General features: G+C 44.4%; 1 protein-coding gene and 1 long non-coding RNA gene across 3 annotated transcripts in view; both read left to right on the top strand.

Annotated features, from left to right (window-relative positions):
- The first annotated feature begins 9,055 nt into the window (after window positions 1–9,055).
- coro2b (coronin 2B) overlaps window positions 9,056–24,839 on the top strand; it is a 68,643-nt gene continuing 52,859 nt past the window's right edge. For both annotated transcript variants that reach the window (XM_008122274.3, XM_003228563.3), the window contains exon 1: window positions 9,056–9,215. In XM_008122274.3, coding sequence (XP_008120481.1) covers window positions 9,201–9,215 — 15 coding nt within the window. In that variant the 5' untranslated portion in view covers window positions 9,056–9,200. The remainder of the gene's footprint in view (window positions 9,216–24,839) is intronic.
- The window catches only part of LOC134293942 (uncharacterized), a 33,732-nt gene continuing 18,518 nt past the window's right edge, over window positions 9,626–24,839 (top strand). The window contains exon 1 of the long non-coding RNA XR_010000902.1: window positions 9,626–24,328. This is a non-coding gene — a long non-coding RNA (uncharacterized LOC134293942). The remainder of the gene's footprint in view (window positions 24,329–24,839) is intronic.

Below are 24,839 nucleotides of genomic sequence, written 5' to 3'. Positions count from 1 at the left end.
CGGAATCGAGCATACCCTCAGGAGAAGGTTAAATTGCCTCTGCGTCTGTCTCTGTCTTTGTTCTATGTGTATATGGCATTGAATGTTTGGCTTATATGTATACAATGTGATCCGCCCTGAATCCCCTTCAGTATGAGAAGGGCAGAATATAAATACTGTAAATAAATAAAATTTCCTAATCGATTCTATCATAAAAACATGGGAAAGGTTTATTCATCTGCAAAAACTTTGTTTTTGTGCAACATCCTGTGGCACATTTTGCCATAGTTTTTCAATGAGTCTCCACCAGTCCAACATAAGTTGTGGCAGCCACAAAAATGAAGTTTCTGGAGTAGAACAGTGACTTTCCAAGTAAGGAGTGTACAATTAAACCGGAAATAACACTTTCAAACCAGGAACAGAATGGGTTTTTTTGTAATTTTGTTACATAGTGTTATCTGCCTCCAGATATGTCCAGATCAGGGGCGGCTCAAGCTATACGCAAATTACGCATTTGCGGAAGGCACGATCCTCTAGTATTCTTTGTATATAGCAAACTCACCAACCAGCAGAGTCCTGAATTAAGGTGTTTATTCAAGCACTAGGAAGGCAACTCCTGAGGCCTTGGCTGCACAAGCATTATCTCCCATACCATCAGCAGTCCAAATACATTGCAGGTGTGACAACCAGAGAGTGTGGCTTAAAGGCACAGTACACCACATCTCCCCTTCATACATAATAACTACACATCTCATTAACTGCCCTTCCAAATTCCCAGCTGGCTGCTTTCCGTTTCAGCTCAGCAACAAATTGCACACTTGTGACTCCAGAACTCTGCATATGGTTCCAGAAACAAAATCTTTCAAACACAATATTCTTTCGAGGTAAGAAATAAGTCCTAAACTGTTCCAGAACCTCTGAAATATCTTTCAGGTTCTCCTCAGCAAAAACAAATCTATATCTATATATATAAAATGATAAAGTTGTTTGCGCAGTGACTATAACAACAAAACTAAACATCGCAGAAATACGAAATTTGGCAACACAATGCAAAAACCTTGCCTCCAGGTTACAACAACACAACCACACCACAAAACCACAATCCAGACCCACAAAACTCACAACAACGCATCATGCAATAACAACACAACTAAACGCCCCAGAAATACAAAACTTGGCAACACAATGCAAAAGCCTTGCCTCCCAGTTGTAACAACACAACCACACCACAAAACCACACAGGACCCACAAAACTCACAACAACGCATCGTGACTATAACAACACAACTAAACACCCCAGAAATACGAAACTTGGCAACACAACGCAAAAGCCTTCCCTCCAGGTTGTAACAACACAGCCACACCACAAAACCACAATCCGGACCCATAAAACTCACAACAACGCATCGTGACTATAACAACACAACTAAACGCCCCAGAAATACAAAACTTGGCACACAACTAAACGCCCCAGAAATATAAAACATAACAACACAACGCAAAAGCCTTGCCTCCCGGTTGTAACAACACAACCACAGCACAAAACCACAATCCGGACCCACAAAACTCACAACAATGCATTGTGACTATAACAACACAACTAAACGTCCCAGAAATACGAAACTTGGCACACAACTAAACACTCCAGAAACATAAAACTTGACAACACAATGCAAAAACCTCGCCTCCCGGTTGTAACAACACAACCACACCACAAAACCACAATCCAGACCCACAAAACTCACAACAATGCATTGTTACTATAACAACACAACTAAATGCCCCAGAAATACGAAACTTGGCACACAACTAAATGCCCCAGAAATACAAAACTTGACAACACAACATAAAAGCCTTTTCTCCCAGTTGTAACAACACAACTACACCACAAAACCACAATCCGGACCCACAAAACTCACAACAACGCATTGTGACTATAACACAACTAAACGCCCCAGAAATACAAAATTTGACAACACAACGCAAAAGCCTTGCCTCCCAGTTGTAAGAACACAACCACAACACAAAACCACAATCCAGACTCACAAAACTCACAACAACGCCTCATGACTATAACAACACAACTAAACACCCCAGAAATACAAAACTTGGCAAAACAATGCAAAAGCCTTGCCTCCCGGTTGTAACAACACAACCACACCACAAAACCACACCAGACCCACAAAACTCACAGCAACGCATCATGACTATAACAACACAACTAAACGCCCCAGAAATACGAAACTTGGCAACACAACACAAAAGCCTTGCCTCTCAGTTGTAACAACATAACCACACCACAAAACCACAATCCGGACCCACAAAACTCACAAGAACGCATTGTGACTATAACAAATACAAAATTTGACAACACAACTTATCCACCTCCCCAGTCCCTACATTCAGACTTGGCCTCCAAAAAAACAATTACAATAATAACAATGACAACAACAACAATAAGAATCAACACCATCACAGGCAAGAAACAGCCAGGCACTGAGGCTGAGAGGCCAGTCAGTGCTACACTGGGCCTCCAAAAAACAATACAGTAGCATCTAACTTATCCAACCTTCATGACCACAACAACAACAATAATAATAAACACCTACACAGGAAAAACAAAAAAAGACTATTGTACCACAATAAAAATATAAACCACACTCAGCAGAATCAGACATTACAATTAACAACAAACCAAAGACAACAGGGATCTCAAGCAATTATCAATCAACACAAAAATTGAAGAAGGTAACAGACTTCAAATACTACTACTAATGTGAGTATAAAGAAGGGTGGAGGTCACAGCATCAATACAACCTAATGTAGACTGACCAACACCACCAGACTCAGACACAGCAACGCGTGGCCGGGCACAGCTAGTATATATATAAAAGAGTGATAGCATCACGGCGACCAACAAAACAACAAAACTACAGGCCCCCCAACCTCGAAATTTGACAACACAACCCATCATCCACGCCTCTAGGTTGATACAACAAAAAGAAAAGAAATATAAAGTCCTAATTAGAGAGAGAGGAATAATTGCTTTTATCCAATTGCTGCCAGTTAGAAGGCTAAACTCCTCCAACTTGGTCTCCTAGCAACCCAAAAAAAATTAATAAAAAACACTAAAAAATTAATACAATAAAATACTATAATAACAGAAAATAACTAAAAATAATACAAGAAAATAATAAAATATAATAAATAAAAATATAACTTACAATAAAATTAATAAAAATTGCAAATAACGTCAAATAAAAATTACACAACAATTTTTAACCAATACCACCACCACTTTGCCACAGTAATGCGTGGCCGGGCACAGCTAGTGTATTATATAAAGAAACTCCTTCTTCTCCCACGCAATGTAGCAGGATAACTATCTGCCACTTCTTTGATAGATTCTCAAGTCCAGCTGCAACAAGATACAACTGAAAAGCCTGTTCCCACCGTCTCCAGTTCCCAGCCAGATGTTTTATTTATTATTTATTTATTTACTACATTTATATGCTGCCCTTCTCACCCCAAAATGGACTCAGAGCAGCTTACAAATTACATTCACATACAATACATTATATTATTAGCATAGTAATACTGGTGGTGGCGCAGTGTGTTAAAGCACTGAGCTGCTGAACTTGCAGACCGAAAGGTCCCAGGTTCAAATCCCGGGAGCGGGATGAGCGCCCGCTGTTAGCCCCAGCTCCTGCCGACCTAGCAGTTCGAAAACATGCCAATGTGAGTAGATCAATAGGTACTGCTCTGGCGGGAAGGTAACAGCGCTCCATGCAGTCATGCCGCCACATGACCTTGGAGGTGTCTATGGACAACGCCGGCTCTTCGGCTTAGAAATGGAGATGAGCACCAATCCCCAGAGTCAGACATGACTGGACTTAACATCAGGGGAAAACCTTTACTATACCTTTTACAACACTAGCATTAAATTACTATATTGTACTTATCATTACATTGTAATATTATTAGTAATATTACATTTAATATATAATATATAATTAATATTATTAAATTGTATTATTATCTATATTATATTGTAATACATTATAATATTATCAATATTACCTTGCATAGCAAGGGAGGAGGAGGACGAAATGACTCCACGTCAAAATACTCCTTTTCTGGGGACACTAGCTTCCAGGTTGTAGCTCAGGAGAGGGGTGGATCCCATTTCTGACACCATGTAGTATTCTTCGCATATAGGAAACTCACCAACCAGCAGAGTCCTGTATTAAGGTGTTTATTCAAGCAACTAGGAAGGCAACTATTGAGGCCTTGGCTGCACAAGCATTGTATCCCATACCATCATTAGTCCAAATACACTGCAGGTGTGACAACCAGAGAGTGTGGCTTAAAGGCACAGTACACCACATCTCCCCTTCATACATAATAACTACACATCTCATTAACTGCCCTTCCAAATTCCCAGCTGGCTGCTTTCCGTTTCAGCTCAGCAACAAATGGCACACTTGTGACTCCAGAACTCTGCATATGGTTCCAGAAACAAAATGTTTCAAACACAATATTCTTCCGAGGTAAGAAATAAGTCCTAAACTCTTCCAGAACCTCTGAAATATCTTTTGGGTTCTCCTCAGCAAAAACAAATGTATTATATAAAGAAACTCCTTCCTCTCCCATACAGTGTAGCAGGACAGTTATCTGCTGCTCCTAGGTGACCAGGACTGGGGTGGGCGGAGTTACGAGCTCTGAGGCAGGGCTGAGCTTCTATCCCAGGACACAGGGGGCGGGGCTAGAGGAGGGGGCGGGGCCTCTTCCCAAGTGTCTGACGGGGATGAACCTCTATACCCCGCCCCCGTGTTCTAACAAGCACCTCAGGGGAGGAATACAGAGGCTCAGCCCAGTCTCACGCTCTTGGGAAGAGCCCCAAGCCCACCCTTTAGTCCTAAAAGGCCTCTCAGGAGAAATATAGAGGCTCAGCCCTGTCTCAGGCTCTTGAGAAGAAGCCACGCCCACTCCTTTAACTCCGCCCCCTGTGTCCTAACAGACGCCTCGGGTGCTCAGCCCTGTGTCCGGCACTTGGAAAGAGGCCCCGCCCCTCCCATAGCCCCAACCTTTAGTCGTAAAAGGCCTCTCAGAAGAAATATAGAGGCTCAGCCCTATCTCAGGCCCTTGGGAAGAAGCCACACCCACTCCTTTAGCTCCGCCCCCTGTGTCCTAACAGACGCCTCGGGTGCTCAGCCCTGTCTCCGGCACTTGGAAAGAGGCCCCGCCCCTCCCATAGCTCCGCCCTTTAGTCCTAAAAGGCCTCTCAGAGGCAATATAGATCCTCAGCCCTGTCTCAGGCTCTTGGGAAGAAGCCACGCCCACTCCTCTAGCTCCGCCCCCTGTGTCCTAACAGGCGCCTCGGGTGCTCAGCCCTGTCTCCGGCACTTGGAAAGAGGCCCCGCCCCTCCCCTAGCCCCGCCCTTTAGTCCTAAAAGGCCTCTCAGGAGAAATATAGAGGCTCAGCCCTGTCTCAGGCCCTTGGGAAGAAGCCACGCCCACTCCTTTAGCTCCGCCCCCTGTGTCCTAACAGACGCCTCGGGTGCTCAGCCCTGTCTCCGGCACATGGAAAGAGGCCCCGCCCCTCCCATAGCTCCGCCCTTTAGTCCTAAAAGGCCTCTCAGGAGAAATATAGAGGCTCAGCCCTGTCTCAGGCCCTTGGGAAGAAGCCACGCCCACTCCTTTAGCTCCGCCCCCTGTGTCCTAACAGACGCCTCGGGTGCTCAGCCCTGTGTCCGGCACTTGGAAAGAGGCCCCGCCCCTCCCATAGCTCCGCCCTTTAGTCCTAAAAGGCCTCTCAGAGGCAATATAGATCCTCAGCCCTGTCTCAGGCTCTTGGGAAGAAGCCACGCCCACTCCTCTAGCTCCGCCCCCTGTGTCCTAACAGGCGCCTCGGGTGCTCAGCCCTGTCTCCGGCACTTGGAAAGAGGCCCCGCCCCTCCCCTAGCCCCGCCCTTTAGTCCTAAAAGGCCTCTCAGGAGAAATATAGAGGCTCAGCCCTGTCTCAGGCTCTTGAGAAGAAGCCACGCCCACTCCTTTAGCTCCGCCCCGTGTCCTAACAGGCACCTCAGGAGCTCAGTTGGGAATAGGCCCCGCCCTTCCCTGGCCCTGTCCCCATCTCCTAATAGGTGCCATCACCGCCCCCCTGGATTGTTGCGGTGCCCACCAGGGGGCGGTAACGCCCACTTTGGGAATCACTTATCTACACTGTAGGATTAATGCAGTTTGGCACCACTTTTAACCTCTATGGCTTAATGCTGGGAAATCCTGGGATTTGACAAGGAAGCTCTTGGTTAAGGCAAGCCTAAAGAAAAAGGCTTGATTCCAGCAAATCCTGGCACTTGGAAAGAGGGGAGAACTTTGAAGCTCCGAGAAATTCTCTTTCCACTCCAATATTCCAAAAATACATTTTTTTCCATCCTTACCCATCACTTTAGATTTACAGACTTGGGATGGGGGGAAAGCCCCACAAGAAATGATTGATTTGTATACGTTATTACGGCATCACACTTTATCAGGAAGGATAAAGCCTCCATCGCAAAGCTTGGGAATGGTTCAGAAAAGTTGTGCAACGTTTCAATTTGGTGATTAGTTGGAGCAGGAGGTGTCCCTTTGCCCCAGAATCTGAGAAAAGCGGGAGGAGGAGGCCAAAGTGAGCTGCGTTTCCTGCCAAAAACCTTGGTATTTGTGGAATCCCGGCTGGGTTTGGGAGGAGAGGAGCATTGTTTCTGGGCGGACAAGGCAGGGACGGGTCCCAACGGCACACAAAGCGCATGGATGGAGACACAATGGCAGGAAAAGGGGCCTCCGGGAGCCATCCATCACCGCATCCGGCCTTCCAGGAAGATGCTCTGCAAGGAGAGGATTTGCACCTTAAATATGCAGAACAGATACTATGGAAAGTAGGGTTAGGTCTAGAGGGAGAAGGTGAGGAGATGATATGAAGATGACACAAACCTACTGACAATAAACGATGGTTGGAGAAAGTCAAGGGAGAAAGTGCAAACGTTGGGCTCTGGCTGGGCATTTTCTTAAAAGTGCTCTCCAGTTTCCTACAGAAAAACATAATAATAATAATAATTTATTTGTTTGACCAGTCATATGACCATTTCAAAGTGCAACATAAATACCTACACAAAAACAATGCCATCTATTCAAAATCCAAAGATATGATAATGATGATGATGATGATGATGCTGATGGCAAGGGGTTGGATGGCCGTGTGGTCTCTCTCAACCCTATCATTCTATGATGATGAAAGTGACCATGATGATGTTGGCAGTGGGTTGGAGTGGACAGCTATGTGGTCTCTCCCAACTCTATTATTCTATTATTATTTTATTATGACACAGCAAACAAGATAGACATGCTGGATTTCGTATCACAAAATCACAAGTCCAACACTTCCCAAGTGTCTAGGACTGGGTGATATATTTTTGGATGATGCGCGCAGATCCCAGTAGGGTGGCCTTTTGCAGTTGGCAGATCATGATTTTGTCTATGTCTATTGTTTCCAAATGCCGGCTGAAAAAACCCTGATCCTCCACCCCTTTCTAGTCTTCTCCTCCTTCTATTTTACCCTCCTTCTATCCTTCCTCTCCTCCTTTCCCTACTCTTTTTATCTTTCCTCTCCTTCCCCTCCTCTTCCTCCTTCTATTCCTCTCCTCTCTTCTCCTTCTATTCTTCCCCTTCCTCCTACTTTATCCTCCTCCTTTATTCTCCTCCTTCTATCCTTTCTTTCCTCCACCCCTTTCTAATCTTCTTCTTCTATTTTAACCTCCTTCTATCCTTCCTCTCCTCCTCCTCTCCCTATTCTTCCCCCTTCTATTTTATCCTCCTCCTTCTATCCTTCCTCCTCCTCTTCCTCTTCTTCTTCTTCCTCCTTCTCTTTCTCCTTTTCCTCCTGCTTCGACTCTTCCTCCCCTTCTCCTCCTCTTTTGTCTTTCCCTCCTCTTCTTTCTTCTCCCTTTGCTCCTTCTCCTCTTCCTCCTCTTCCTAGTCTCCTTCTCCTTCTATTCTTCCTCCTTCTATTTTATCCTCCTATCTTTCCTCTCCTAATCCTCTTCATCTTCCTTCTACTCTTCTCTTCCTTCTACTCTTCTCCTCCTTCTCCTTTTCCTCCTCCTTCTACTCTTCCTCCCCTTCTCTTCCTCTTTTGCCTTTCCCTCCTCTTCTTTCTCTCTTTCTTCTCCCTTTGCTCCTTCTATTTTTCTTCCTCTCCTTCCCTTCCTCCTCCTCCTATTCTTCCCCTTCCTCCTACTTTATCCTCCTCCTTTTATCCTTTCTCTCCTTCCCTCCTTTCTAGTCTTCTTCTCCTTCTATTTTATCCTCCTTCTATTCTTCATCTCCTCCTCTTCCTCCTCCTCCTCCTCTTTCTATTCCTCCCCCTCCTATTTTATCCTCCTCCTTCTATCCTTCCTCTCCTCCTCTTCTGCTTCCTCCTCCTACTCTTCCTCCCCTTCTCCTCCTCTTTTGTCTTTCCCTCCTCTTCTTTCTCTCTTTCTTCTCCTTTTGCTCCTTCTCCTTCTTCCTATCCTCCTCCTCCTATCCTTTCCTCTACCCCTTTCTAGTCTTCTCCTCCTTCTATTTTATCCTCCTATCTTTCCTCTCCTCCTCCTCCTCTCCTCCTCCTCCACCTTCTATTCTTCCCCTTCTCCTCTTCCTCTTCTGTTTCCTCCTCCTCCTTCTCTTTCTCTTTCTCCTCCTCTTTTGTCTTTCCCTCCTCTTCTCCCTTTGCTCCTTCTCCCTCTCCTCCTCCTCCTATCCTTTCCTCCACCCCTTTCGAGTCTTCTCCTCCTTCTATCCTTCCTTCTCTTTTTCCTCCTCCTCCTCCTCCTCCCTCCCTCCCTCCGCTGAAGGCGGGCACGCGCCTCTTCCCTTCCCTGCCTGGTGCGCGCGCCCGGCCCTGAGCGGCGGCGGCGGCGGCGGCGGCTCTTGGTGCTTGGAGAGGAAGAGGAGGAAAAAGAGGAGGAAGAAGGAAAGGAAGAAGAAGAGGAAGAGGAAGAAGAGGAGGAAGAGGAGAAGGAGGAGGAGGAGGAGGAGGAGGAGGAAGGCAGCCCGGCGTCGCCCTCGGGCGGGGGTCCCTCCCTCCCTCCCTCCTTCCATCCTTCCTTCCTTCCTTCCTTCCACCCGCAGAGCCTTCTTCCTTCCCTTCTTCCTTCCCTTCTTCCTTCCCTCCTTCTCTCCCTCCGGGAACTTTCTGCATGACTGTCTCTAAGGTAAGGCTCCAAGTGGGGAAGGAGACCCCGACCACCCCCCACTCGGGGTCCCCCTCCCCCCCCCCCCTCCTCCTGCTTTGTCATCCTCTGAGCCTCCTTCTTCCTTCCTTTCTTCCTTCCTTCCCTGGTGACACCAGCCTGGCCGGCACCACAACGAGGCTCAGGAGCAAAAGAAACAGGCTCCCAACTTTCTTCTTCTCCGGGCAAAGGCAGGCTCACACACACACACACATGCTGCAGAAGAGCCATGCCGCCATCCACACGCTGCATTTTTAACCCTTTCGAGGCGCGATTAGGATCCACCTTCTGCCTCCCTTCTCCCCGGCTGTTCTCTTTGGGTCCACACTTCCTCCTTATCGCGGTTTCCTTGCTGATGGTGGGAGTGCTGGGGTTGGGAGCCTCAAATGGCCAAACTGCAGCCCTTTCCCATAAGCATCCTGGGGTTTTATTCGTACTATATTATTATTATTATTATTATTATTATTATTATTATTATTATTATTATTATTATTATTATTATTGTATGACACAGCAAACAAGATAGATATGCTGGATTTCATATCACAAAATCCCAAGTCAAACACTTCCCAAGTGTCTAGGACTGTGATGTATTTTCGGATGATGCGCGCAGATCCCAGTCGGGTGGCCTTTTGCAGTTGGCAGATTGTGATTTTGTCAATGCCTATTGTTTCCAAATGCCGGCTGAGATCTTTTGGCACGGCACCCAGTGTGCCCATCACCACCGGGACCACCTGCACTGGTTTCTGCCAGAGTCTTTGCAGTTCAATCTTGAGGTCCTGATAGCGGCTGAGTTTTTCCTGTTGTTTTTCGTCAATGCGACTGTCACCTGGGATGGCGACATCAGTGATCCAAACCTTTTTCTTTTCCACAACTGTGATGTCTGGTGTGTTGTGTTCCAGAACTTTGTCAGTCTGGATTCGGAAGTCCCACAATATCTTTGCGTGCTCATTTTCCAAGACTTTTGCAGGTTTGTGATCCCACCAGTTCTTTGCTGCTGGGAGGTGGGACTTGAGGCATAAGTTCCAATGAATCATTTGGGCCACACAGTTGTGCCTCTGTTTGTAGTCTGTCTGTGCAATTTTCTTACAGCAGCTGAGGATATGATCCATGGTTTCGTCGGTTTCCTTGCACAGTCTGCATTTTGGGTCATCAGCTGATTTTTCAATCTTGGCCTTAATTGCATTTGTTCTGATGGCTTGCTCCTATTATTATTATTATTATTATTATTATTTTACTATGACACAGCAAACAAGATAGATATGCTGGATTTCGTATCATCATCATTATTATTATTATTTTATAGAAAGGACTGCAGTCTGAGAGATAGGGCAGTATATTATTATTATTATTATTATTATTATTACTATTATTATTATTATTGGCCCCACTTGAACTGGCTCAGTATTAAATTGTCGTCTGACAGTACTGTATTATTATTATTATTATTATTATTATTATTATTATTATTATTGTATGGCACAAGGGGCCAAACTGCAGCCCTTTGCCATAAGCATCCTGGGGTTTGATTCATAGTATATTATTTTATTGTTATTATTATTATTTTATAGAAAGGATTGCAGTCCGAGAGATAGGGCAGTGTATAAATACAATTTTATTATTATTATTATTATTATTATTATTGCCCTCACTTGAACTGGCTCAGTATTATGTTGCTGTCTGACAGTACTGTATTATTATTGTTGTTGTATGGCACAAGGGGCCAAACTTCAGCCCTTTGCCATAAGCACCCTGGGGTTTGATTCATAGTATATTCTTATTATTATTATTTTATTATGACACAGCAAACAAGATACATATGCTGGATTTTGTATCACAAAATCACAAGTCTGTGCGATTTTCTTACAGCAGCTGAGGATATGATCAATGGTTTTGTCGGTTTTTTATTATTATTATTATTATTATTATTATTATTATTATTTTATAGAAAGGACTGCAGTCTGGGAAATAGGGTGGTATATAAATAAAGTATTATTATTATTATTATTATTATTATTATTATTATTATTATTATTATTATTGGCCCCACCTGAACTGGCTCAGTATTATGTTGTAGCTGTGTTGTATTATGCACAAACTTTGGCCCTCCAGGTGTTTGGAACTTCAACTCCCACAATTCCTAACAGACTGAAGTGCCTGCTATAAAAGGCATGAGAAGGAATGTATGTGCTTCTTTGCCTCTTTCGCCGGCCTGGCTCAATGCTGTGGGATCCTGAGAGGTGTAGTTTGACAAGGGCTGCATCCACACTGTAGCGGTAATGTGGTTTAGCGCTACATTGTAGACTTAATGCGGTTTGGCGCCTCGTTTACTGTCCTGGCTCAATGTATGGGATCCTGGGAGTTGTTGTTTGACAAGGGCTGCATCTACACTGCAGACTTAATGCGGTTTGGCGCTTCGTTTACTGTCCTGGCTCAATGTATGGGATCCTGGGAGTTGTTGTTTGACAAGGGCTGCATCTACACTGCAGACTTAATGCGGTTTGGCGCCTCGTTTACTGTCCTGGCTCAATGTATGGGATCCTGGGAGTTGTTGTTTGACAAGGGCTGCATCTACACTGCAGACTTAATGCGGTTTGGCGCCTCGTTTACTGTCCTGGCTCAATGTATGGGATCCTGGGAGTTGTTGTTTGACAAGGGCTGCATCTACACTGCAGACTTAATGCGGTTTGGCGCCTCGTTTACTGTCCTGGCTCAATGTATGGGATCCTGGGAGTTGTTGTTTGACAAGGGCTGCATCTACACTGCAGACTTAATGCGGTTTGGCGCCTCGTTTACTGTCCTGGCTCAATGTATGGGATCCTGGGAGTTGTTGTTTGACAAGGGCTGCATCTACACTGCAGACTTAATGCGGTTTGGCGCTTCGTTTACTGTCCTGGCTCAATGTATGGGATCCTGGGAGTTGTTGTTTGACAAGGGCTGCATCTACACTGCAGACTTAATGCGGTTTAGCTCCTCGTTCACTGGCTTTGAAGTCCCTCAAATGAATGCAAATTATCCACTTAAAGCTTTGTGTGTTGCCCTTGTTGGTTTCAGCCAGTCCGATCCCATCCATAGTTTGCTTGAAATTGCGATTGAATTCCATATTTGTGCGAAATCTTTTCTTTGGAAGGATCTAAGACCTCCATTGGTGGTAACAGCCTTTGAGACTACAGTCAATGTGGCCTGTGTTTGGTAAAGGCAATTCAATGGAGGATATTGTCTTCACCCTTTGGCACCCATAGTTTTTCTACCAAAGTTGCATGGCATAAAATATACATATACTAGCTTGGGCACCTGCCGTTGCCCGAGTTATTTGAAAAATTCAATTTTTAATTATACAAAATGCATAGGCTTGTGGGTGAACTACAATTCACATCATGCCAGGTTAACCCCTAGAAACTCCATCAGTACTTAAAGTTTGTTATTTTGGGCATGTTTGCTCTGGATGCATCATGGGTGAGGTTCAGTGTGCTCTCTGGCTGTAGGGTAAACTACAACTCCTGGATAAATTTATTTATTTATTTATTTATTTATTTACAGTATTTATATTCCGCCCTTCTCTCTCACCCCGAAGGGGACTCAGGGCGGATTACAATGAACACATATATGGCAAACATTCAATGCCAACAGACAAACAACATTCAGTTTAGACAGACACAGAGGCATTTTAACATCTTTTCCAGCTTCACGATTCCGGCCACAGGGGGAGCTGTTGCTTCACCGTCCATTTGGTGGCTGTTCTTCCTCATTCTTTTCCTCGTATTTTGCTGGCAGTTTTATGGTGTTGTAAATTAGTTAAATTAGCCTCCCGCATAAAGCGTACCTAAATTTTCCCTACTTGACAGATGCAACTGTCTTTCGGGGCTGCATAGGTCAACAGCAAGCCGGGGCTATTAATGGTCGGAGGCTTAACCCGACCTGGGCTTCGAACTCATGACCACTCGGTCAGTAGTGATTTATAGCAGCTGGTTACTAGCCAGCTGCGCCACAGCCCGGCCCCACAGATGTCTATTCTAAACATTACATAAACTACAACTCCCACTATGGGGAGTTAGTCCCCTCAAACCCCTCCAGTAGATAGAGATGATCATGTGAGTTCTGTGCCATGTTTGGTCCAGGTCCATCATCAGTGGAGGTCATAGTGTCTCTGGTTGTGTGTGAGCTACAACTCCCAGAAAGGAAGGTCAGTCCCCCCCCCAAAAAAAAACCTTTCCAGTAATCAAATTTCGTCATATCAGGTATGTCTGCCAAGTTTGGTCCAGATCCTTCAGTGCTTGGGTTGACAGTGCTCTCTGGATGTAGGTGAACTACAACTCCCCCAAATCAAGGTGAATTTTCCCCAAATGCCTCCAGTATTTTTTCCTGGCCATGAAGGCTCTGTGTGCCGAGTTCGGTCCAATTCCATCTTTGGTGGTGTTCAGAGTGCTCATTGATTGCAAGTATACTATAAATCCCAGGACCTACAACTCCCGCAATGTCCAGCTAATTCTTCTCAAAACCCACCAGGATTCCAATGTGGGCATATGGGGTCTGCATGTCAAGTTTGGTCCAGATCTATCACCGTTTGGGTTCATAGTGTGCTCCGGATGTAGGTGAACTACAACTCCCCCAAATCAAGAGTTCTATTGTTACTATTACATTCATTTTATTCTATTTTTTATTATCAATAATGTATTTATTATTTTACTCTATTATTATTAAAAGGATACATAAGCACATTTACACTGAAGAAGATGAGACGAATGATTAAACCAGAGTTGGACAGTTTTATCTTAAATTACAGTTTTTGGTAAAATTCAAAAATATTTAACCTACTGATGCTTCAATAAGTGTAATTTTATTAGTGTCTATTTTTATTTCTGAAATTTGCCGCTCTCGGCTTATATCTGAGTCAATGTTTTCCCAATTTTTTATGGTAAAATTAGGTGCCTCGGCTTATATTCGGGTCGGCTTATATTCGAGTATATAAGGTATATATTCTTTGTTTGCTGCAACATGCAGGTGTGACGGCCATTTGCATCGTACAGACCCATTGAAGTGGGTGCCTATGGCTGTTTGCCTTATCATAGCTGTTTTATTATTTTTTTATTATTTTTTTATTTTTTTATTTTATTTATTTAAAAGACTTGTTTTATTGCTCTCTTGGAATTCTGTCCTTTACTTCCCCTCTGAATGTGCTGGGTGAACAAGGACAGTCCCTTACAGCAAAATTAGGTGCCTCGGCTTATATTCGGGTCGGCTTATATTCGAGTATATACGGTATATATTCTTTGTTTGCTGCAACATGCAGGTGTGACAGCCATTTGCATCGTACAGACCCATTGAAGTGGGTGCCTATGGCTGTTTGCCTTATCATAGCTGTTTTATTATTTTTTTATTATTTTTTATTTTTTATTTTATTTATTTAAAAGACTTGTTTTATTGCTCTCTTGGAATTCTGTCCTTTACTTCCCCTCTGAATGTGCTGGGTGAACAAGGACAGTCCCTTACAGCAAAATTAGGTGCCTCGGCTTATATTCGGGTCGGCTTATACTCAAGTATATACGGTATTTTTCTTTCCTGATAGAAACTGGGGGAGGGGGCTTTTGTGGGCACCTTCGGGCCGACATACCTGGGGGCTTTGTGCCCCATTTGTGCCGAAGGCCGAGGAGATGCCACCTGCAGCCTTGCGGTCTAATCCTCTTTGACCCAGTGAGGATGGCCCAGAAAAAGGGGCTAAAAATACCTTCCGTTACCTGGAATCCCCGAACACCGAGGAAGCTCATTAGGGGAAATCTCCTGGGCTGGAAAGGGCTGGGAGCGTGACCCCAACTGGGGTCAGAGCATGGGCAGAAGGGGTCTCCTGGTTTCCTTGACCCTCTGGACATCCGTAGAGAACACCTCATGCCCATCAGGGGCGGTTCAACTGCAAGGCAAACTAGGCAGTTGCCTGTGGCGCCGTCCTCCAGGGGGCACCGTCTGTTTTCAGAGTGTTGTTTTTTATTTAGGCTTTTCCTTAATCCCTCCTTATTATCCAACATTTTTGCTTATCCAACGCTTTTATTTTTCAGTGATTGGTTTTGGGGGGGTGCCAAAATTCTGTTCGCCTACACTTGAAAATTACCTTGGGCCGGCCCTGGGTCCCATCCAGCTCTCCTTCTATGTCACCCTTGACATGCTCTGACTTTACATATATAGTGTCACACCTCAGGTTAGCTTCACCTTGCTAGAGACACCAGACTGCACACAGAATGTAGTCTTTTGTAGTTTATTGGAAAATAAGGAAAAGATAGATCATAAAAGGTAAAAGTTTGGTTCCAGTAAATAGTTACAAAAGCAAGGCTGAACGAAATAAATCCATGGAAACATTAGGCATGAAACAAGGTCCTTAAAATGAAGTCAAAGTCCCAGAAACTTAGATACATCCAGACTACAAAGAAACCCAGGAAAGCAGACTTGGTTCTTGATTCAAGCGAGGAAATGGCTTTGATGAATTTCTCCCTCTCAGCAGACTGTTTTAATAGCATAACATAAAGGTGTTTCTTTGTCCTTTGAACTCCGTCTTACTTGCTATTTGGAGACTTCTACACAACCCTCGAAATTCCAGACGACTAGCCCGATCTAAAGACGTGGCCTCATCGCTTTCACTTTCAAGGCCACAGGGCTTGTTAGCATCATCAAACAGAGGCTGAGAGGTGCTCTCCCTTTCTGCTTCTTGCACCTGAAAACCATCATCATTAACAACCACATTCCTTCCCATGGGAAAGCCTCCCTGCTCTTCATCTCCCACAGCAGGAACACTCTGCACCTGAATCCCATAATTCGCATCAGAATCATCTTGAAACTCATCCTGAACCTGAATCCCATCATCTGGAAACTGCACCCCAGAATCCTCATCAGAGTCACACAAAGGCTGAGTCACAACATATTGTTGGCCTTCTATTTTCATAGGGGCAAAGACCCTTCACAAAAGTGAATGAAAAACATGCAATTGTGGAAAGCTTTCTAAGAATCTCTAGGCTCTCCTGCACGGCTATGGTCAATGTCTGGTGGAAGTCGGCCACAGAACTGTGATGCAGGACCTACAAAATCCTAGAGAAGTGCCAGCCTTCATGCAGAGTGTAACTTTTATTTTGTCAGGAGCAAGTTTCAATATTTTTGCCCCCACCCCATCCCACCCCATGACAAGAGATGGTTGCCTTGGTTTGGAATGGAAAGGCAGAGTAGAGTTGGGTATCATCCAATTGTTGATAGTGCAGGACCCAAAACTTCAGATCCGCTTTCCTGGCGGTTTCATGTATACATTGAATATCATGGGGACAAGCCCTTGCAGGGAAAGTCCCATCCCTGCAAGAAGGCCAAGGACATCCATTGCAGAGCATCCACGCTGTTCGCGATTGAGGAATGGACGATGCACATGCAAGGCCACCCTACATGCATGACGTGCATTGAACACTGTCCATGCACATGCATGTGTGCCAGAGCAAGTTGTACATTGAACATTGCCTTTGTTTGCACAAGTCTAATTTTGCAAATACAGTAGAGTCTCACTTATCCAAGACTCGCTTATCCAAGGTTCTGGATTATCCAATGCATTTTTGTAGTCAATGTTTTCAATATATCAAGATATTTTGGTGCTAAATTCATAAATACAGTAATTACAACATGACATTACTGCGTATTGAACTACTTTTTCTGTCAAATTTGTTGTCTAGCATGATGTTTTGGTGCTTTATTTGTAAAATCATAACCTCATTTGATGTTTAATAGGCTTTTCCTTAATCTCTCCTTATTATCCAAGATATTCGCTTATCCAAGGTTCTGCTGGCCTGTTTAGCTTGGATAAGTGAGACTCAACTGTATTTCCAACTCATTGATATGGTGCTCCATTGACGAGGTTAGAAAGTCTCTGGGAGAAGGGCTCTCTGATGAGGAGTTCTTCACTTCACTTCACTTCACTTTATTTCTTAATTAGTTGCTTTTCACCAGAGTGCTCCGAGCAACTTACAATTTAAAATATCATTCCACAATATAAAACATTCAACATAAAAACATTCAACAGTGACTATTTGGCAAATTAGATTAGATTTTCTTAAATGTACAACCAAGCAGCCAAGTCTTGAGTGCTTTTACAAAAGGTCGCAACTCCGACATTGCTCTAAGATATGGAGGCAATGAGTTCCACAGAATTGGAGCCTAGGACGAAAAGGCTCTACGCCTTGTAGCTTCCTAAACAGAAGCTGAACGCTTCCAAGATAGCGCAGTTTGATACCGCTTTTGCTTCCACGGAATCTGGGATTCGTAGAGTTCCATCAAGCTGGTTAACATGGAAAGCAGACTCTTCCCTGGCTGGTTTTGGGTGCCTCAAGGCTGTCTCTCTGGGGGAGCGTTTGGCAGCAAAGGCGAGTGACTGTGCACCTCTTGCACCCGCTTCCCGGCTCCTGTTCCCAGAGAGGAAGGCTGATGGGAGCGGAGAGGGATTGCCGAGGGAGCATTGCCGCCTGGGGCTAGTGAGGACGGTTGGTATGGCAACCTAAGAACAGCGGAGGAGGCAAAAAGGACACTGTGCCGGTGGGGCTGGGTGTCTGCAAAGTGCCGTTTCAAAGCACACGCGGCGGGCCTGCAAAACCAGGGACGAATGGCCATCCTTTTGAAGGGACACAAGGGGCCTGATTTAATTTATTCAATCTGATTCATAAATAGCAGTGGTATTCAGAATGGTTTGATTAAATAAATAGTCTTCTTAATAGTTAGGAGCCCCGGTGGCAAAGTGCGTTAAAGCACTGAGCTGGAGACCGAAAGGTCCCAGGTTCAAATCCCAGGAGCGGAATAAGCGCCCGCTGTTTATTTCTGATTTATTTATTTCCGATATTTCTACCCCGCCCTTCTCCCCGCGGGGACTCAGGGCGGCTTACACAACTGGCAGGATCACTCCAGCTGTTGCTCCAGCTTCTGCCAACCTAGCAGTTCGAAAACATGCTAATGTGAGTAGATCAATAGGTACCACTCCGGAGGGAAGGTAACGGCGCTCCATGCAGTCATGCTGGCCACATGACCTTGGAGGTGTCTACAGACAACGCCGGCTCTTTGGCTTAGAAATGGAGATGGGCACCAACCTCCAGAGTGTGAGTAGATCAATAGGTACTGCTCTGGTGGGAAGGTAACGGTGCTCCATGCAGTCATGCTGGCCACATGACCTTGGAGGTGTCTACAGACAACGCCGGCTCTTTGGCTTAGAAATGGAGATGGGCACCAACCTCCAGAGTGTGAGTAGATCAATAGGTACTGCTCTGGTGGGAAGGTAACGGCGCTCCATTCAGTCATGCTGGCCACATGACCTTGGAGGTGTCTACGGACAACGCCGGCTCTTTGGCTTAGAAATGGAGATGAGCACCAACCCCCAGAGTGTGAGTAGATCAATAGGTACTGCTCCAGCAGGAAGGTAACGGCGCTCCATGCAGTCATGCCAGTGGCCACATGACCTTGGAGGTGTCTACGGACAACGCCGGCTCTTCAGCTTAGAAATGGAGATGAGCACCAACCCCCAGAGTGTGAGTAGATCAATAGGTACTGCTCTGGTGGGAAGGTAACAACGCTCCATGGAGTCATGCCAGTGGCCACATGACCTTGGAGGTGTCTACGGACAACGCCGGCTCTTTGGCTTAGAGATGGAGATGAGCACCAACCCCCAGAGTGGGACACGACTGGACTTAACGTCAGGGGAAACCTTTACCTTTACCTTAATAGTTAGAAGATGTCAGTAAGAAATGTTTGTCACAAATACCACCAAATGGCCAGCCATAAAACAAGCCCATGGCCTTCCTGGGGATGCAAAGGGAATCCATTGACCAGGAACTCACACGTGCAGGCAGGGCAATAAAACCTTAGAAACAACAGTCTTAGACGTAAGAGTCAGAGATGGCATTTTGATGTAGTTTGATAGACGGACATTTGCTGTTTGTTGTTTTGATAAACATCTGACCAAATGGTGCCGTGTGCAAGATGAAACAAGATGAAGGAAGGAAGGGGCGTGAGAACAAGGATGTTTGTGAAGTGAATTGTACCCGCAAGAATATTATAAATACTCCATGTGAAATCTCAGTCCTTTTCATGATGGTCACGTGCAGCCTATTTGCAAATAAATCTGTGTATTTCTATCTCCTCTGCATCGTAGTTCTTTCATTGGAAAACCGGCACTAGGGGATTCTGCAAGGTTTGCTCAACACTTTGATGGTTTGGGGTGCAATAAACCGTTGGATCTTTGCTCCTCGGTGAGGCCAACACAGTCTTCCTTATCCCAGCACATTTGCAGAACCAGTTGGGTATTATTGTTGCAAGGATTGCACATGCAGCCTTGTAACACATGGTTGAGCACTGTGCATAGTTTTGCATTGTTTTGTGGGCATTTGAATGCCATGGTTTAGTCACAACGTGCTGTTGCACACAGAGGTACATGAACACAGGGCAATGCTCTCGCCTCCTTGAATCTGCATTTCAGATGGTATGTGATGACTCACCGCAAGGAGTGGACCGTCGTAGTCTTTTCAGTCACATCGGATGTTACCGTTGAGTGAGTCCAAACATCTGCCCAGATCCAGTCGATGCATCGCCCAGTCTCTTAGCATTCAGTCCCTGGCCTCTGAATTGGAAAGTGCATTGCATTTGTGGGAAGGAGAGCAGGGAGAGAGGAAAGTTGGATCTGGATCTTGCAGGTTGATGCCTTGGCAACAAGGTGATGTCCTTGTCAAAGAAGGAGTAGATGCCTGGGAATCGTAGAAACATCGGGCTGGAAGAGTTACGAAATATGCTGGACCCAAACCCACAAAATGGGTTCAGCACCATGGATAGTGTTGGATTATGGTTGTATGTGTATGAAATGTAAATCAAGTGTTTTCTGCTATTAGGCAAGAGTGTGTGTTTCAGTAATGAAACAGTTAACAGCAGGCTAGTTTTGACTGACAGCCTGTTGTGATTGCTATGACCTATCAGGCATGGTTTCTGGCTTTGGAGGTCGGAACTTCCTTCGGACTGAGGAATGTGTTTTCTTATCTCTGCGTGTGTTGAGCTGGTGCTTGCCGAGGTAAGAGGCTATAGAGAAATGCCAGCTCAGAGCGATGGCTTTTACTATGCTTTGTAAATATGTTTGTAGATATTGAATAAATGTTTGGACTTCAGACTACAGATGTGTTTGAGTCTGACATTTGAACAGAGGAATCGGTGAGGCAAACGATTGCAACCAATTCATCAGGGTGTGACGCCTCTAGGCTGCGTGAGCACTGGAAACCAGACACGGAGGCCAATAAACAATCTAATATCTTTATTAAAGAAATAAAAGAGTCAAACAAAAATAAGCAGAGTATATAGTCCAGCAATAGTCCTTTAAGGAAAAGTCAAATATAGTCCAATAATGTAAAGTTAGATGTCCAGTACTAGAGTTCAAAGTTTAAAATCCAATAACCGAAACACACTCAAACTTCCAAGCAGTTTGAGTGGGGAAATACGCAAGGTCTTTCAAAGAGTTCCAGGTTCAATGTCCAAGGCTGGGATAACAAGGCAACGCAAAGTTGGTTGTGGTGGAACTGAACTGCAGTCCAGACTTGACAGGGAGACGAGATGCAACGCCCAGTCTACTCAAGAGTAGCGCGGCAGGAACTAGAGACGATGTTAATTGCCCAACTGACACGTTGACACCGCGCTGGCTAGCCAGCACGCAGAACTTTTATGGGACTTCAAATCTCCCTTCAAACCAGGTGCCTGAACACTTTTTCCCAAGGGAAACGGACTGAAGACAACAACTTGCCAGACGCAACCCTCCCTGGAAACTCTCAAGGGAATCGGTTTAATTAGCGTCCTCTCTCTCCGCTAATCTCGCGCTTTTCCTCCGATTCTCCTTCTCAGAGCGGAATGTTTTCAGAAACAATCTCCTATCAAAAGGAGCACTTTCTGGGGAAACAAACTCTGTTTCAAGGGCTTTTGTAATTAGCTTTGGGCCAAAACTGTCAACAGGGAACATCTGGAAGGGAGCAGAATCTTGCTGAGTTGGCACAAACCCCATATACTTTTCAGTTTGATCCATAATGACTGCGGGGTCATGACTCGAGGGTCCCTGAGACATCACACAGGGTACTGGAGAAGATGATTGATGGAGCTTGAAGAAACACACCCAGCACGCACCCTGAACCCCACGCCGGCAGATAGCTTCTCAGGTTTCAGACTAAACCCCAGAACAGGCTCACAGTCCGCAATCCTATTGGTGTCCTTCTTCTAAGTCAGCTTCCCCACGGAAGGGATTGGCCGTTTTGTCCGAAGTGGGGCATCCACATTCACGTTGAAGTTGCAAATGTGGAATTGCAAGGGCTGTGCAGCGTTGCCCATTTGAGCTGCCTGACATTGCCATCCATCACAAAGGTTGATGGCCCACTGCATTCATCTCTCGACATGTGGAGGTTTATGCTGCAGAGCCCTGATGCTGGGTCTCGGCCAAGGTGTCCAGAGAAGCAACCTGGATTACGTAGAGCAGAGTGGCACAAATCCAGTAACGTTTAGCTGCTTGTTGATCTGGCTAAACTGCGTGATAATAATCCCAATGGTCTTTGAGCATCTCAGGGAAAGGTAACCGGCCCCTTCTCTTCTTCTGTTAGGTCAGGCGTGGCTCAGACTTGTTGTTGTTATTGTTCCTTCAAGTTGACTCTTTCGTCAGGCTTTCTTGGCAGAAGACTTCCTATTCAGAGGAGGTTCGCCATGTCTTCCCTCTAAGGCTGAGAGTGTGACCTGCCTGCGGTTGAGTGTGAATTTGAACTTCTGGCCATTGGATGTCTGGAGCACATCTTCATTGTGGAGTTAATGCACTGCTACAGAACATTCAATGCCATGGAATCCTGGGAGCTGTAGTTTTACAAGGCCTTCCCCACCAACGAGTGCAAACGGCATCTCCCAGTATTCAATAGCATTGCCGTGTGGCGGTTCAAGTGGTGAGCTTAATTTGTTCACCCATCGTCCAGCTTTCAAATCATGGCACCGGACAGGCTTTTGAGATATCTTTGGAGGGTGTTTCAGAGGCTGTTCCTATTGAATACTGTGCTTGTGATGCTGGAGTGACCGGTCAGCGCTCGGGGGTCCTGGCACAGTCCGGCCCTCGGTGCCCCGCTTTCAATGGGCCTGACTGACCATTGTGAATGGGTCAATAATGGCAACAGTGTCTCCTGAGCCTCTCTCCCTCCGCAGGGAATCAAAGCCCTGCCATTCAGTTTGACAGGCAGGGAGTTCCTCCCCACTGCCTGGGGCCTTGGAGGGTGGGTGTGGGGCAAAGAGCTTTCCCACCACCTTGAAAATGTCAATGAAAAGATAGGGAATGTTCACTTCATCAGGCAATAGCTTCCATCTTTCTGGACAGAATGGCCAAGATCCTCCATTTCGCTCTGATTATATTTTTAATCATAGAATTGGAAGAGACCACATGGGCCATCCGACCCAACTCCCTGCTTCCACTCAGGAAAAGCACAATCCAAGCAGTCTTATGGATTGTAGGTGTTCATTTTTTAATTAATATCATTGGTGTTTAATTCTTTTTTTAATGTTTGCCTACTTTTGGGTTTTGAATTGTATTGAAATGCTTTTAATGCAAGCCACTTTGAGTCTCCTTTGTGGAGAGTAAAAGCAGAATATAAATATAATAATAATAATAATAACAACTTTATGCAGCATTGAGCCACAGTGGTGGAATGGGTTAAACCCTTGTGCCGGCTGAACTGTTAACCTGAAGATGGGTTGCATAATAATAATAATAATTATAATTATTATTATTATTATTATTATTATTATTATTATTATTATAAAAACTTGATTTATACCCCGCCACCATCTCCCCGCAGGTTTCCCCTGACGTTAAGTCCAGTTGTGTCCGACTCTGGAGGTTAGTGCCCATCTCCATTTCTAAGCCTATGAGCCGGCATTGTCCGTAGACACCTCCAAGGTCATATGGTTGGCATGACTGAATGGAGCGCCATTACCTTCCCACTAGAGCAATACCTATTGATCTACTCACATTTGCATGTTTTCAAACTGCTAGGTTGGCAGAAGCTGGGGCTAACAGCGGGAGCTCACCCTGCTCCCCAGATTCAAACCTCCAACTTTTTGGTCAGCAAGACGGTTTAACCTGCTGTGCCACCGGGGGCTCTTTGGGGAAAGATGGAGTGTAAATAAACTAAACAAACTAAGCAACAATATTTCATAAAGGACAACATGGTTTCTTCCCAATTCTCAGAGCGCCCGAGATTTCCCGCTAAGCTGCTTTGTGCAGAATTGGGAAGGACATTTTAATATGTTAATCCTTAAATGGCAAGAATAGAATATGGACGCAGCTTAGTGGGTGGCCGTTCTTAACTGTTCAACATGCCTCACGGAAGCCGAGGACGTGTTTCGGAGAGACTGTGGCACGAGTTCAGAGTTCAGAGCATTTATGAGATTGATGACGGGCCAAGGCATGGGATTGAGGGAGATGCCACTACATGTTACATACTAAGCACGGTTGTTTGCAGCTTGTCACTCAAACACAGACATGCAAAACACCAAGGAAAATTATTCACATAATAAAAGTGAAAATATGTACTGTATATACTCGAGTAGAAGCCTAGTTTTTCAGCCCTTTTTTTAAGACTGAAAAAGGCCCCCTCGGCTTATACTTGGGTGAGGGTCCTGGTTGGCTTATATTTGGGTCAGCTTATACTCGAGAATATATGGGACATTTATTATTTTTCTCTATTATTATTGGTATTATTACATTTATTATTTTTCTCTATTATTGTTGCTACTATTACATTTATTTTACTCTATTTTTATTATTAATAATAATACATTTATTATTTTATTTTTAACGTATATATGTGTATATATATATATATATTTATTTATTGGTTTTGTTTTTGTCCTGATGTTTTATATTTTATCATTGTTTGTATTTTGATTTTGCTGTAAGCCGCCCCGAGTCCCCTTCGGGGGAGATGGAGGCGGGATACAAATAAACTTATTATTATTATTATTATTATTATTATTATTATTATTATTATTATTATCTTATTATTATTGCATATATTATTTTACTCTATTTATTATTACAGGTATTATTTTCCTGTATTTATTATTATTATTATTACATGTATTATTTTACTCTATTATTATTAAAAATGCTACATAAGCACATTGACATTGAAGAAGATGAGAATCATGATTTGATTAGAGTTGGACAGTCTTATCTGAAATTTGAGCTTTATGTAAATATTAAAAAACATTGAACCTACTGATGCCTCAATTGGTATCTATTTTATTGGTATCTATTTTTATTTCTAAAATTTACCGCCCTCGGCTTATACTGGAGTCAATGTTTCCCCAGTTTTTTTGTGGTAAAATTAGGTGCCTCAGCTTGTATTCAAGTCGGCTTATACTCAAGTATGTACGGCAGGGGTCCCCAAACTAAGGCCCGGGAGCCGGATGCGGCCCTCCAAGGTCATTTACCTGGCCCCCTCCCTCAGTTTTATAATATAACGTTTTTATATAAGTTTTAATAATAGAATATATTGTATATACATATAATATTGATAATAATATTATCATGTTATACAATATAATACT

The sequence above is a fragment of the Anolis carolinensis genome, unplaced genomic scaffold (genome assembly GCF_035594765.1).
Source record: "Anolis carolinensis isolate JA03-04 unplaced genomic scaffold, rAnoCar3.1.pri scaffold_11, whole genome shotgun sequence".
Taxonomy (NCBI): Eukaryota; Metazoa; Chordata; class Lepidosauria; order Squamata; family Dactyloidae; genus Anolis; species Anolis carolinensis.
This window is presented reverse-complemented; position numbering and strand designations above follow the sequence as displayed.